The sequence below is a fragment of the Rhododendron vialii genome, chromosome 10a (assembly GCF_030253575.1).
Source record: "Rhododendron vialii isolate Sample 1 chromosome 10a, ASM3025357v1".
NCBI classification, from domain to species: Eukaryota; Viridiplantae; Streptophyta; class Magnoliopsida; order Ericales; family Ericaceae; genus Rhododendron; species Rhododendron vialii.
Genome location: NC_080566.1, coordinates 14,082,214 through 14,098,582, shown reverse-complemented (window position 1 = coordinate 14,098,582; position 16,369 = coordinate 14,082,214). Strand labels below are relative to the sequence as shown.

The 16,369-nt window shown below is 36.1% G+C and overlaps 1 protein-coding gene across 1 annotated transcript; it reads left to right on the top strand.

Annotated features, from left to right (window-relative positions):
* Positions 1–8,176: 8,176 nt before the first annotated feature.
* LOC131303917 (xyloglucan galactosyltransferase XLT2-like) lies at positions 8,177–10,046 on the top strand. The gene has a single exon (XM_058330981.1). The coding sequence runs from the start codon at positions 8,400–8,402 to the stop codon at positions 9,855–9,857; it is 1,458 nt and encodes a 485-aa protein (XP_058186964.1). The 5' UTR covers positions 8,177–8,399; the 3' UTR covers positions 9,858–10,046.
* The last annotated feature ends 6,323 nt before the right edge of the window (positions 10,047–16,369 follow it).

The following is a 16,369-nucleotide window of genomic DNA, read 5'->3' as shown; positions in this document are numbered from 1 at the left end:
TATCAATTCATATACTTTCATGCACATGAGCAGGGTTTCATTTCCGTATGCATTCATTCTTCTACTCAAGTCCCTTAAGAAAGAGTAGATTGGATTTAACGAATGATAAAAAAAAAAGAATTCATAAAATATTTCCAGATTAATCTGAAAAGTCAGTAAAATACATGAGAATGTGTGTACAAAAACTTGGAGACTAGCTACAAATGCGGACAAATAATGTTTCTTAACTGGCACCACCCTGTTTTTGAAGTTATTCTTTTCCACCACCGGGCAGTCACCCGCCTCAATCGTCGAAATAGATCGAAGGTCCGCCATGTGTGGTGATCCTAACGCCAATGCGAGATTATGGCATCAGATTGATGCTTCACATGCAACTAATTTAAAGTTCTAATTTGACTTGTCAGCTTATAATTAGGCAAAACACAATAAAGAATGGAAAAGTAAACTTCACACTCTACCTTATCATTATCCGCACTTTAGAATTTATCTTTTTTAATTACATATTACAATTCTTAAAGTACACCAGAATATGTATTTCGAAGTGCACCTAAAAAAAATGGAGTGTAAAAATGATTTGTCATTAAGATCTATCTGACCAATATTTGCTCCAAAAAAATCATCGATTCGATGCTCTAAAATGATATTGAAGCGAGATTTTCATCCGCATTGAAAAGCACAAACTTGGTCACGTTCATTGACATGAACATTTTTAGCAGTATTGATGATATTATTAATGAAGCTATAGTTATAAGCTTTTCAAAATATGACACACTCAAACAAATGCATACAATGTTTGGTCACGTTCTTTGATTCACTACTACAAAATGATATAAAGATTACGGTACAAAAACTAAAAAGATCTCATTTTTTGTATAAGCGTAATAAAATGTTATAGACTATAGTTTTCATCTCAATTATACGAAAAAACTGAGATGGAAAGATTTTTTAATCTCAGTAATCTAAAAAGTGAGATCGTAACTTGAAGAATAGATCTTATTCTAAAAAAACTGAGATTATATATAAAAGAATATATCTCGTTTCGAAAAATATTGAGATGAAAAGATTTTTTAATCTTAGTAATTTAAAAGTGAGATTGTAACTTAAAGAATAGATCTCGATTTTGAAAAACTGAGATTGTATATGAAAGAATATATCTCATTTCAGAAAAATTGAGATAAAAAGAATCTTTAATCTCAGTCATCTAAAAACTGAGGTCGTAAGTTAAAAGCATATGTTATATATTAAATATTTTAATTATACATTGAAAAGTGTGTGTAGTGTAGTTGGTTAAAGATTCTATATAGAACTCAAGAGACTTGGGTTCAAAACCCAACAGGAAAAATAGAGTAGGATTTTTTCTCTTAGGAAAACACCACTTTTAATCTCGGTTTTTTCCAAAACCTCTCTAAACAACCACAGTTTTATAATAAAACTGAGATGTTAAGTTATTAAAGGTCACAGTTTTATCATTTTAATCATAGTTTTTATGTTTTTAGTCACGGTTTAAATGAGTTTTGATCACGATTTTTATCCTGTGGTTAAAAGATAGAGACTTTTAGTTACACCTTGATAGACCACGGTTTTGAATGCGAGATTAAAAGTGAAAGATCACACCAAATGACCGAGGTCTTTATCTATTTTTGTAGTAGTGATTATGCATACAATCACACGTAGGGTTGTAAACGGAACCGAGCAGCTCGTGAGCTCGGCTTGACAAGTTAGCTCTCGGCTTGGCTCGTTTAGTAAACGAGCCAAGCTCGAGCTCGAGTTTTTGGATTGTTTAGTAAACGATACAAAAGCTCGGCTCGTTAAGAGAGACTCTGCTCAATTAAAGAGGATCGTTTAGTAAATGACTAAACTCGAGTTGAACTTGAGCTTGAGTTTTTGGTTCATTTAGTAAACTAACCAAGCTCGAACTTGACAAAGCTTGGCTGTACTTGACTCGTTTACGGCCCTAATGACACCACTCAAGACCATCGAAATGCATACAATGTTCCATGTGATGCGAAAACTTTCTTCAATCACTAGGAATAGAAAAACACAGTTCTCTATGTTTTTTTGGTGAGAGAAATTCCATTTTGTAATGAGCGGAAAAGAATTGGTCCAGGCCCCTCGGCCTATAATATGGTCAACTTCGACAAGCTAATATACATAACCAAAATAATGAGCTATCTACGCAGTACTTTGCAATTCCAATTTCTGTATTTTGTTACTGAGAAATTCCTTTCAACTATCCCTCCGTCCCAAATTTCCCGTCCCCTATGAAAATTCGTGTCATTTTCTGATCAAAAAATAAAGTTCTTTCAAGCATTACATTTCAAGTTTTTTATTTTTTATTTTACACAAAATTAAAGTACTTTAGGAGCTCTTTAATAAGATGCAAATAATTTTTTAAAAATTATGCGCGAAAATATTTTATTTTTGCTATCAAAATCGCACGTCTTTTTGTAGGGATCAGCAATTTAGGACAGACCGAGCGTTTGAAGACCGATTTGAAAGGTCAATGCAAATTTGTTGAGCAAATAAACTAGTTTTGATATCCATGTGGGGTCTGCTTGGGCGGTTGGATGTTCAATTATTAGTTAGCACAAACAACATCATTCTCTTGACTTTATTACCTTGTTATGATTATGATAACAAATAGATCGATAAACAACTTATTACATTAATTATTCCGCCCATCAGTACATTGATTATCAATAATAAAAGTACTAGTTAGCTCCGTTAATTATTCTCCTCGTTTATCAGATGCTTCCCTTAGTTTTACCATTAACGTACAACGTACTAGGCTACGTACCAACTCCCCCAAATTGGGTTCGGATCTTGGGGTACGCGCACAGGGTCCGACTTGACACGATTTTCCTTACAAAATTCAAAACCGTACCTAACCAAAATAAAATCGCAAGACTGGTTTATATAGCTTAGGTTCAGTTCCGATTCCAACTGATTAGCATGCAAACAATTTTTTCTCACAAGTATGTAGGGTTGTTCAAGAACATCAAAGTATCCGGTAAACCAATCTGGACCAACCAAAATTAGTACTCCGAGTACTTCTTATTTTCTCATAACCATAACCAAACCTAGTCACTAGTAGAGCCAAGCCAAATATGACGGTTTGGATGCATTTTGCAGTTACTTCAATTTTCTTGAACACACCTACGTACCCGGTCAGAGACGGAGGGAGGTGTGGGCATATGGGGGCCAAGGCCCCCGCGCGGTTTCGGGTTTTTTTTTTTTAAATATTTTTTTTTTGTTTTTTTGTTTGGTGAGATATCTAAGTATTGTATTTTGTATTGGATATTATTTAGACATAAAAATGTGTTCGTTTTTTGTCCCAAAACCCAATTTCTCTCTTTGTGCACAGTCTCCCATAAGTTTTTCCTTTACTTATTGATCTCATTTCTTTTTTTATCTCTCTCTACTTACTAACCAAAAAAACATCCCTCAAAATTTAAACCAAACAAACTATTAGATTCCCAAACTTTCAAATTTCAAAATCGTGTTCATAAGTTGGCCCCCGTGTTTACAAGATCTTGGTTCCGTCCCTGTACCCGGTACTGTGAAAAAATGGGATTCTCCCCAAAGACACTCCTTAAAGAGTGTTCGTGCGCATGAATTAATGTATCTTGCAAACCAGACAAGAACCAAAAACAAATTACATGTAGTACTTGTGGTAAGAATAATTAAGTTAATTTGGCTCAAAGACCCAGTTCAAGACGTTTTGTTCCTTCCGACTCCATCTTGTGAAACATATTTTTCACTGGGTGCAGGTTCAAACGTGGAACGTACCTGTACTCATTACGAAGTAAAAATGCTCATGTGTATTATTGGGAATTATCAATCATTGGGACATTGTTGTATATCTTACTGTAAAATTTCATTTATAGTATTACTTTCATTTTATTTAATTATTTTCACACTTCCCAAATTGTTAACTGCACTCTCAAAGGCAGTATGAAAATTACTCCCCGTTTTATCTCTACTATATATACACATACATATACGTACACGCATACACACACATGTATATGTGTGTGTATATATATATATACACACACATAATAAGGGAGAAGGGTTTTTGAATCTTATCTCTCTATAAATTCTAACCATTGATTTGCTCCATAAATCCTATAGCTCTCCCTCTTTCTCTCAAACAATATTAATTGCACAATTATCACTAATTAGATCTCATGTTGCAAGGTGCAAACCCTAGTGTGTGTGTGTATATATATATATATATATCACAAGAGGAGAGAGGAATCATGGTTATTATTTACAAGTATATTTATACTGTTCAGGATCTTTTGAGTTTTGTCAATGGCAGATATAGTAATATTTTAGTATTTTAAGCATGTAGGCTGGTAATTGGTACATGAGAAAATTCTTACTTCATATCAGGATCGTTGTATCTTGGAAGTAGAGAGTCATATAACTGGTGCAAGAGTGGATGTTTCTTTTATGAAGGAAGTGCTTGACGCGTGCCCCAATTCATAAGTCTTCTCGTACATTTTTTTTTTGATAAATATCGGATGCCCCGGACTAATTTGCGAATGCAAGTCACCATTATTCTTTTTTTTCCTCGTACACTCTTTTATTTTTTTGTATAATTCAAGTATGGTCGCTTAGTATTCATGCATGTTGCGTTGTTGTCTTAAATTATTTAAGTTTACAAAAATAAAGGAACAATATACTGTATGTTCTTACGAGAATTTCCAACGTTAGTATCCAACAATATACTGTATAAACAACACAATACATTACTAATACATAAACAATATAGGGTTTATGTATCCAACATATACTCTCTTTCTCCTTGCCCCTGCCCTCCTCGCCTCTCCTCTCTCTCTTTGTCATGTAACCATGACCACCAGATTGCGGGCGGCGGTTCGTTAGGATGGCGAGAGTTCCTCGGATGGTGGCTCCTTTGTCCTGTTGCTATTCCTTCGTCTCCAGATCTGTTGTTCTTGTTAGATCTGTTGTTCTTGTTCTGGCGGCGAGCTTAATAAGGTGTGTGGTTGGTGTAAGTATTGGGAAAAATTGAATCCCCAAGACCCAGTAATGACGTACAGATTAGACAATAAAAAATTGTAAAACCTTACAAGGCGGAATTAGGGTTCTACCTTAACTCCCTGCGACACGAACGCTGGTTGAACTTGTTATAGCATGTCTTGCTATAAATCACGAATACTGCTCGACCGTACTTTACGATCTTCTATTGTATTCCCTGCACGTTTAGAACACGAACTAAGCGTAGACTCTTTCGTGATCTATACTAAGCATAGACTCTTTCGTGATCTATTTGCTCTCTCTAAGCCTGCCTCTATTTCATGAATAATAGAAAAACGTGTATCTGACCTCGAGAGCATAACGTGTATATCTAAGATTACGATAGGGACCTAAGGAGTAATAAGTCTGGGCTTCTAGTGTAAATAAGAAAACCTAATGCCGCCAAGATTCTATTTCTTATTTCATTAATTATAATTCATCCCACTACAGAATTTTAACTGCACTCCCGTTCTTATTTCAACTATATTACGAGCTCCATGATATTAAATACTTATTAATCTCCTCACGTTAAGATTACAAATACCCGTTGATTAAAATAAATTACTAACAGTAAGGGGGTTTTCCGTTTTTCATCTGGTTTTTCTATTTTCTCTTTCACCGACGGTTTTCCCCTGTCCAATTTTGTACCAGTCTGGATGCTCCAGATCTGGTGGGTGGTGGTGGTGGGCAAATAACCTGGCGCCGATTGAGGAATGATCCGGTGTTGGTGGTCTTTGTGTGTCTGGATGTTTGTTTTTAGGGCTGGTGGGTTTCGGTGGTGGTGTTATTGGGGTTGGTGATGGTTCGGTGTGTTTGTTTGGGCTACGCATTAGTTTCGGCTGGAAGAAGATAGGTCTTCGATCGCCATGGTCCAGTGGTGTTCAATTCTCTTCTTGTTCAGGCGGTGACCCTTATAGTTTTTGTCCAAGAGACCTGTTAGATTTTAGTTGATTTGCCTTTAGATTTCAGCGATGCTTAATTGTTTATGGGTTTAAGTTACGGATCTCTTTAGATCATTTGTTATCTAGACCGAGATTGATTCTTATTTGTACTGGTGTTATTGCGAGGCCTGCTTTGGCAGTAGGTACTTGAGATCGACGTTTAGGTTGCTTTGGTTCTTTCTGTATCTGTTCTGGAATTTGTTTGCCTGGTGGACTTGTGATGAATGAATGACTCTTAAAAAAAAAAAAAAACAATATAGGATTTCAATTGGTGCTAATGAGTTTTAATACTTTCAAATGGTTGCAACATAGGCTCCGTTTTGTTTCAATGTAATTAAAATGTTTTATAATGTAAAATATTTTCTATGTAAAATATATTTTTAGATATAAACTTTAAACTTTTATTTTTTGGTTTTAGTTGGCAAATGAAAAATATTTCAGAAATTGACAAAATAGTGTAGAGAGAAAAAGAGATGGCTTAACGGTGGAATTCAATTCGATCCGATCGATCGATCGATCGATCGAGAGAGAGAGAGAGAGAGAGAGAGAGAGAGAGAGAGAATTGAGTTGTGAGAATTATAGTAGAAAATAACGAGTTCATTTTGAAAAATAACTTACAGAAAATTTAAGAATAAGTTATTTTCATCTAATTAATGAAATTTTTTATACAGCCAAATACTGAAAAATAGATAAAATATTTACAGAAAAATATTTTACACCCAAATAAACAGAGCCATAATCTCACTACTCCCCCCTTTTCAATACCACCTAACAATTATTTCGAAAAGACAAGAAGAAAAAACAGAATGGTGTCAAATACTTCCTTTATATTTCTCGTCCATTTTTACTATTCCAGACATATTGAAAAATTATTTATATTTTCAAATGTATATGTAATATAAGTCCTATTTGATAGATCTAGACTTAATTTATTTAACAAAATTTTCAAAATTGTAAAAAAAATTAGAAATCAAATAAATAAAAGTAATTTCAAAATAGCACGCATACCGAAGAACAAACAAGAAATTTGGGATGGTGGAAATCCATTTTTTCCCATGTAGGCAACGAGAATGACGATCCATCTACTAGTTTGCGATTCCTTCTACGCGCATCGTTGAAAATTTTCTTTCAACTATAGCCAGAGCGATTGAAAAAGTCAATGCTAATTTCATAAGCATATAAACTACTTCTGATACACAGCTGTTGGCTTTGGCGGTGAGCGAGATGTTAAATTATCGGGAAAGTCCACTTTCACCCCTTGATTTGGACCGTGTGAGGATACATCCCATATGATTCAAAATTGTGCATCTAATCTATTATAATTTTGAAAATGTGCGGATAGACTCTCTGTCGTCATATTTTACATCCATATTAAAGGAGGTGTTTCTCGCATGTCTCTAGAATCTCATCTGAGTCGTTCATAATGTATTAAATAAAAAAATATAATATATCTATAAAAAATTATGTCGATCAGGCATTAATAACTTAGTGATCTAATTCTTGATAAATTCAAATTTGAAATTTTAGTTTCATACTCTCTCCGTTCCTTTTTAAGTGTTCCGCTTCGTAACTCCAACTCATTAAGAAAACATTATCATTACACATTTCATATGAACTTTTACCTCTACTTTCCCTACTTACACTTTATAGAGACATTATCATTACACTTTTACTCACTAACTTTTCAAAATAGAATCTACTTTTATAGGCAAAATGAAAAATGTACCAACTTTTATCCATTAACTTTATAAAATGAACAATTATTAAGAAACAGCCCAAAATGAAATACTGGACTTTAAAAAGGGGATAGAGGGAGTAATAAATTTGATTTGACCATGAGGTTTTCATTTTTTGATCGACTTGAATTTTGGTATGAATGTAGTACGCGTCAAACTCTACAATATTAACAGTTGGGATCAAATTTTTGGTATAGAGATGGATTGGTTAAATTTAAGAAAGAAGAATCAAGGGAGAGGATGATGGCGTATCGATATTTTAATATTGTGTCCGTTTATATAGATGAAAAACATGACTATAGGTGATCTATCTACACATTTTTAAAATCACATAGGATTACGTGCGTGCTTTTGAACCATAGAGTGTATCCAAATTAAAAGGGGTCAAAATAGACTTTCTCCTAAATTATTCCTTGGGATGAAACGCACCTTCTCACGATGAGTTAAAAACCCCAACCATTCTCTCTGCACGTTTCCCAGATCTGTCGAGGTTTTTTACCTACGTATACTACTTCTACCCTTTCTGCATATATCTAGCAGCTCCAAACCCACAGGCTACATCACCTCTCTCTCTCTCTCTCTCTCTCTCTCTCTCTCTCATCGCAACTGAAAACCCCTCCCCTCTCCTCTCTCGCTGTGTGCGTGTGATATATATATATATATAGTGTCGCTTCCGATGATGAGCCAGCCGTCGACCGAACTCGAAGGCCTAGAAGAGCATACTAAATCCCCAAAAATTAAATCCACGATAACATCATCCCTATCCCGCCTCACCCCAGTCCATCGCACTTTACTCTTTGCTGTAATCCTTTTCCAGGTATTCGTCGTTTTATACTTTACTCGTACCCGCAATGTCTCTATATCCAAGTCCCCCGAACAGCCACTGCCTGATGTGGAAGCTGCGGAATGCGATTCCCGTTGGATTTACATCTACGATCTCCCTAGCATGTACAATTCCGATCTCAAGGACAAGTGCGAGCAGTTAGACCCGTGGCAGAACAAATGCGAAAAGAATTTGAACGACGGCTTTGGGCAGGAGGCGATGGAGCTGTCCGGGATCGTGCCGGAGAGCATCCTGCCGGCGTGGTACTGGACCGACCAGTTCTGGGGGGAGGTGATGTTCCACAACCGGATGCTAAATTACGAATGCCGGACCTTGGAGCCCGAAAACGCCACCGCGTTCTACATACCTTTCTACGCCGGCTTCGCGGTGGGGAAGTACGCGTGGGGCAACCACACCACGAGGGAGCGGGACTGGCATGCCGAGATGTTGAGCAAGTGGATCCAAGAGCAGAAATGGTGGAAGAGATTCAGTGGCTCCAATCATTTCATCATGCTTGGACGGGTGACGTGGGATTTCCGGCGGTCGGGTGAGGCCGATGCCGAATGGGGGTCCAGCTTCCTGCACATGCCGGCGATGCAGAAAGTTGTCCGGATGTCGATCGAGCGGAACATCTGGGACAACCTAGACATCGCCGTGCCCTACCCAACCATATTCCACCCGAGGTTCGAATCCGATATCATCGAGTGGCAGAGATTCATCCGTAGCCGACGCCGGAACTACCTCTTCACCTTCGTCGGAGGAGCTCGCAAATCGTTCAAGAACGATTTCCGAGGGATCTTGCAGAACCAGTGCCTCAACGAGTCGACCGCGTGCCGCAACGTGGACTGCAGCCGGGAAAAGTGCTCCGACGGGACGACGTCGATCATGGAGACCTTTCTCGACTCCGATTTCTGTCTCCAACCGAGGGGGGACACATTCACGAGGCGGTCGGTCTTCGATTGCATGTTGGCCGGTTCGATACCGGTTTTTTTCTGGAGACGGACGGCTTACTTGCAATACCAGTGGTTCGTGCCGGATGAACCGGAGAGTTACTCAGTTTTTATACACCGTGACGATGTGCGTAACGGAACAAACATAAGGAGAGTGTTAGAAGGGTACGGAAGAGAGGAAGTGGAAAGGATGAGAGAGAAAATTATAGAATATATTCCGAAATTTGTGTATGCGAAACCGAGCAAGGGGTTGGAGAAAACAAGGGATGCTTTTGATGTTGCTGTTGATGGGATATTGAGCAAAATACGAGATGCAATTGGAGAAGGGGATGATTGGAATTGGATGAATGAATATGAATGATTATTTAAATGTACACAATTTTTATTTGTATCATAATTTTATTATACTATGTATTAATTTGTTGTTTTTATTTATATCAAATATAGTGTTATTGCACCGTGCTTAATTCAATCTATGTAAGGCTCATGAAATTTTCTTTTGATAACATTTATAGAAAAATACATACAGAAATACTAAATTTTCTCGTTACTTGCATGTGTTCCCGTATTTTACTTGAGATGTACTCCATATACTCCATTTCTATTGAAAGGCACTACAGAAGTACTCCAAGTGTTTCGGTACTATCGTAGCAAGTCTCGTACGTCCTGACCTAGTCTTGAGCTCGTCCAGACCAACGGGCTCATGGTATGCCATGCAAGTTATATCGTATGGACGGGACAACACTCACCCTGTCTGGACTACCATGCCATTTCAGAAATATGCACGTTTGATTCAGTTTGTGAGCCCGTTTTGACCTAGTAAATATTCGAATTGGAATATCACTATTCCAAACAAAGTTTCAGATATTTAAATGAGCTTATGAACGCCACTTGAATCATGTCAATTGGGGAATTGAGTTAAAAGTTATGGCTTAAATACTAAATGTTAATTCCACAGACACGCCAATCTTGCCTTTTTTGCACTTTTTGACCTATTCAATCCCGAGACTCCTGTGAGCGTTTACCTTGAATTATTTGTTATCGATCATTGATAACTTGTTAATTACGTGAAACCTGGCCTCAATGGATCTAGATAGAGACTTGTCGTGTTCGTTGATTAGTCTTATGTTCGGTTATGTATCGTGATTCTTAAACTTTCTTACAATCATTGCTTGGGTTATTAATTGGCTGATTTTATTTCTTTGAACAAAAGAAGTTTTTCTAAACACAAGTTGTCGGTTAACTTATGATATCCAACAAAAATGCGTAGCAGCTAAGTCAATTCTTGTGAGGAGAGGAATATTAGCTAGAAATCTTGACATCTGCTCTCTATGTCATTCAATGAGGAAACTCCTGATCACATCCTACTCTTGTGCAATGTGGCTTGGAGGGTATGGGAAGATATTTTTATATCGTGGCATTTGACTTGGGTTATAAAGGACATGTTCTTGTTTTGGGATAGTTCAAGGTTTAAGAACTTGGAAGCTAGGGATATGCTGGCAAGTAACTTTTTATGCTGTGGTGTGGACTTTGTGGATTAACAAGAATGAGGTAGTTTTCAACAACAAAGTTTACTTTATATGCTGTGGTGTGGACTTTGTGGATTAATAGGAATGAGGTAGTCTTCAATAACAAAATTTGGAACGTGGAAGAAATTTCTGACTTCATAAAAACAAGAGTGGCTTAGTGGGTGAAGATTAAAGTCAATTTAAAGGATTATTCTGTTGATGAGTTCAAGAGAAATTTGGATGGAATTAAGAGGATTAATTGCAGTGTAGAGTGGTGGAGTGTGTGGGTAGGTTCTTGGTTATGGGGTGTCTTGGGCTTGTCTTTGGTCTTTGGGAAAGTTCAGTCTTGTTTTGTTTTCAGCTTGGTTTTTGTTTCCTTTTGGGTTTGTGGGGCTTGTTTTTATTTGGGTTAGGCCTGTTAATGGACTGGATTTGATCCGAATCCAATAACGTCGATCAGATAATTTGAATCCGGATCGGATCGGATTAGATTAGATTAGATCCATTATCAATCCGATCCAAACTTTATTTTTAAATTTTTTTAAAGAAAACTGTAAATTTTTTATTTTGAAAAAAAAAATGTTTAAGAATTTGTATTTGTATTTTAAATTTTTTTTGGTAAATAATTTTTTTTTTAAAAAAATTGTATTTTTTGAAAAAAATATTGGTTTTTTGCTAAATTTTTTGAAGTAAAAATGTTTTCGGATCGGATTCGAATTTTCAGATCGGATCGAATTCGGATTCATATTACCACTATCGGATTCGGATTTGTCGGATCCGGCCCATTGACAGGCCTAGTTTGGATGGTTTTTCTTTGGTTTTTGTGGTTTTCTTGTCTTTTGTGTCTTAGGTAGTGTTGTGTCTTTTGTTGTATGGGTGGTTTGTTTTGTCTAGGTGTCTGGTTCTCTAGTCTGTTGTCTTTGGCTGGTTCTTTGAGTCTGTTGTCTGTCTTGTTGGTTGGCCCTGTCCATTTATCCCCCGTCCCTCTGTCTGTTGGGGATCTTTTTTGGATTTGCACTCTGCTATTGGAGGTTTTGTATCATGTTTCTCCTTGTCTACCTCTTTTCAATTCCTAATCTTGGAGGGCTAAGAGGTATTTATGCCTCCGTACCTATACGTACTGTTTCCTCTTTTTGGGGTGATGCCTGATAGTATCCTCTTTTCAACTCCTATGTTTTGAAGGGCTAAGAGGTTAATATTGGATTTGTGCTGTGTCTACTTCATCCACTTTGAGGCTGCTATTGCTTCTTCTTTATGGAGTGATGCCTGACAGTTCCTCTTTTCAACTTCCTATGTTTTGGAAGGATAAGAGGTTAATGGATTTTTGCTCTGTCTACTTCATACGTACACTTTGAGGCTTCTGAAATTCTTCCATCTTACTGCTTTGTTACCTCTTTTCAACTTCAAAGTCTTGGAGGGCTAAGTGGCTATTGGACTTTGCTTTGTCTGTTTCATACTCCCTGATGCTGCTAAAACTCTTTCATTCTTCCGAAACTGGTCTTTTGTTACCTCTTTTCAACTCCAAAGTCTTGGAGGGCTACGAGGTTTAATCATATCATGTTGTTTTATGTCTCAACTCCAATGAATGATGTCAAGATCACAGCTGATTCATGTGTTTCAGTCGGCCATGGGATATCTCTTATGGTTACTTACTTTCCCCATGCACTACTATGATGTTGTGTGAGTCTGTTGCTGATACTGTGTGATGATTGATGATAGAGGCTCCCTACCATCCCAATTTTCAGTCTGTTTGCTTTGTTTTCAAGAGACTATGATGAGAATTTTTGTGGAATTGGATGATGCGGAGGGCTAAGAGAACTACTGCTGTCTGCTCCTGGAGTTATTTGGTATTTTGCTTTGATGTTGCTGGTTTGGCACTCGTGGTGCAGATTTGATCACAGGCTTGCATAGAAAATGTCTTAAGATTTTGCTGATGTATGGATGACTCCACATTTGCTCATGTGGTTTATTCAATCTCTTATTGAATGTATTTTGTTTCTTTTGTTTCTTTTTTATTCTTTTGGTCTTCTCTATGATTCAAGACTTTTCTTGTATCTAGAGTTCGGCCGCCTCGATGTATCCTTTACCGATTATTAATAAAGTTTTGTTGCCTTTGAAAAAAAAATTTACTTATGATATCCTACATATTTAATCAAGGGTAATTTGCACTTACACCCCCTGTACTATCACCAATTTGAAGACACACCCTTTAGACTTCAAATTTAAGCACTTACACCCCTGTACTTTGAAGTGAAAGAAGGGGAATTTGCACATACACCCCCTGTATTTTTACGTATAAGGGGTTTAAGTGCTTAAATTTGAAGTACATGAAGTGTATCTTTAAATTAGTGGTAGTACATGGGGTATAAGTGCAAATTAATCAATGATTATGTGATCTTTCGAAACCTTTGCGTTTCTTGTGACCTTCTATCCATATGTGTGCATGCATCAACCTAGAGCTTTTCCTATCGACTTAATTGGTACGTATGTATATACAATTTTGTTGGATCGAAGTATATATTCAATGTGGATTACTACGTTGCTCTTGTTGTTATCAATCACATTGCTATATTATCAAAGTTGCGGTGGTTAGTTAACGAGTTTAATTTACCGTTTGACTTTTGAATTAATTTTGGACTTGAATATGAACATGTATGTAGTGGCTAGGCGTTGACTTGATGAAATTGTTAGGAGATGCCTTGGGTCGTGCTATGAGTGGAGCTGTGATATGTAGTGCCTAGGAGATTGATTACTTTGATATTTTTCTATATAAATTTTACTTATGAATTCTTAAACATACAATAATGCCCTTAAATCATTACTCCCTCCATTCCAATTTGATAGTCCACCTTTCCTTTTTTGAGTGTTCCAAAATTAAAGTCCCATTTGGCAAGTCAACACAAAAAAGGGTTCAACTTTCCCATTTTACCCATCTTCAAAAAGAACAAAAATGTGTGTATGAGAGATAAAAAGAGAGTTGTATTCAATTTTGAATTCTTGAACTAAATCTTGAAATACCAGCCAACTTTGCTGCCCAAAACATCTTGGGATTTGTTACAGAGTACTTATTTCTGAGGAAACAACTGGTTTTCCATTTAAAGTGCACAAAAACAATTCCAAAATTGAGGGGCAAAATTGGAAGGCTAAAAATCTGTGCATGTAATAAATATACTCTCTTAAAAAGTTAGAATCCCGGAGCGGGACTCACAAATTGGAACGGAGGGAGTATTATACAATATAATTAGATATCAGGCCTCTATATCCACTGTACAGACAAAAATTCAGCATCTAAAAGAAAGACAATAATACATTACAAGATCAAACTTACCTGCAATAAACCTGGAAAATAGTAGAAAAATTAATTGATGAAGACTAAGAAGAAGAAAAAGAAGGATGTAAGCTCCAAAGGCCGAGTTCTTTTTTGGTTACCACTTTTATGTCCAAAACTCACATTTCAATCTCATATGAGAATTTATTTTTTGAGAGCGGTAGACATCGTTAGTGAAGTGAAACGGGTGTGATCTTGACACTTTGGAAGAAGAGAATTTTGCTCGAGAAAAACTATGTTACACTTCGGAAGAAGAGGATTTCGCTCAAGCAAAATGGGCTATTTTGTCTACACGAAATTGAAACATTTGTACATATAAGGATTAAGTTAAAGACAAATTATCTAGTGAGAGATCCCTAACGATTCTACTGTGCACACCTCTCATTTTTCGAGCAAATTTCAATGATCCGAGCCGCTCAAAGTGTGCAGAATGTGATTTTAAAGGTACTCTCAAGAAATCAGCAAAAAAAAAAAAGAGACTGGGAAGGGCTTGATTTGAGCAGTTTTTTATTAAACCATTCAATGAAAACTGCTCTGATCAAGTCTTTCCCGGTCAATTTTTTTTCGCCGATTTCTTGAGTGAGTCCTTAAAATCACATTTCGATCACTTTGAGCATCTCCGATCATCGAAATTTGATCGGGAAAGTGAGGTCCGCACGGTAAAACCGTGCGAAATCCCTCACTGGATAAGGACTATTAAGTTAAAACCTATAAATAACTAAAAGGATAAAACTGAGATATTTAAAAATTTTAAGCACCAAATTGAAACTTAACTATAGCTTTAGGGATTAAAAATCTAGATAAGCCTAATAACGCTAGTAATATTCTAAGAAGCTTCTAATGATTTCTATATCCTTTAGATTAATAACGCGTACTACGTGAAGAAGTCACCCTGCATTTTTTTACTGAAAATTTTCTGTCACCTATTGGAAAGTCAATGATACTAATTTCATAAGCAAATAAACTACTAATTTTCACATCGGTTTGGGCTTTGGTAGGACGGTTCAATGTTCAATATATATTCATTCCTTGGATCTAATCTGAAATAAATAACTATTCAAATATAATAGAATTCATGACATCCAAACCAATAAAAGCGTCCATGCAAGTAAATGAAGGATCCAAATTCACAGTGTTCATGTGAGTCTGAGACATTCATTTATTTTCATAGACACTTTCATAGTTCATATGCCATGGATTGTAATAATCCTCAACTATTACACAAAGTATAGGACCGCCGCACACAACCACTGCATATGTCCACTGTATGGTTAGTAGGGCCCACTCCGAGTCACAAAAAAATTCAATATTAATTCAAAAATTTTAAATTAAAATAATTCGTTATGAAGATTTATAAAAAATCAGCTTTAATAAATATCGACAGTTATGAATTAAAATTTTGTACAAACAAAACTAAGTAGTTTAGCAATCACACCTCTACGAATTCAAAAAATATACTTACTAATATCCGTCGAAATTAATTTTTTATTAGTCTTTCTGTAACTATTCCTCCATCAGTATTTTATCATTACAAAAGTGCTACATACATAATGGTTCTGTAAAACACAAGACACAACCAATCTATAGCCGTCCATTGCTGTAATAAATATCTAAGATTTGCTCAAACTCTTTTCCACAAAAGTTAAATTTTCTTTTGAAAGAGTTTTTTTTTTAAAAATCTAGACCGTCCAAATACATCTGGACGGTCAGAATTACGTTCATTAATACCTTCTTAAAAAAAAAATATTTATTTCACATTTTCATACTTAAAAATAATATAAATGAAAAATAATTTTTTGATTTTTTAGCACCGTATAAAATATCTCATCGAGATCTTTCAAATAAGTTCTATATTGTATATTTTTAAATTTTATTAAACTCATTATTTTTAAATTTAAAATTATCTTATTAAAAAATAAATACTTAAAAACCGTTCCGTAACGGAATCTTAGCTGTTTAAAACCCGAGTCTACCACAGACCTCTATCTGATTCACCAAACACATCCTCTGTCTGTCTCTCTCTCTCTCTCTCTTACA

What these genes read in the sequence shown, in the direction of transcription:
- LOC131303917 (XM_058330981.1), top strand. Translation starts at nt 8,400, where the DNA reads ATGATGAGCCAGCCGTCGACCGAACTCGAAGGCCTAGAAGAGCATACT.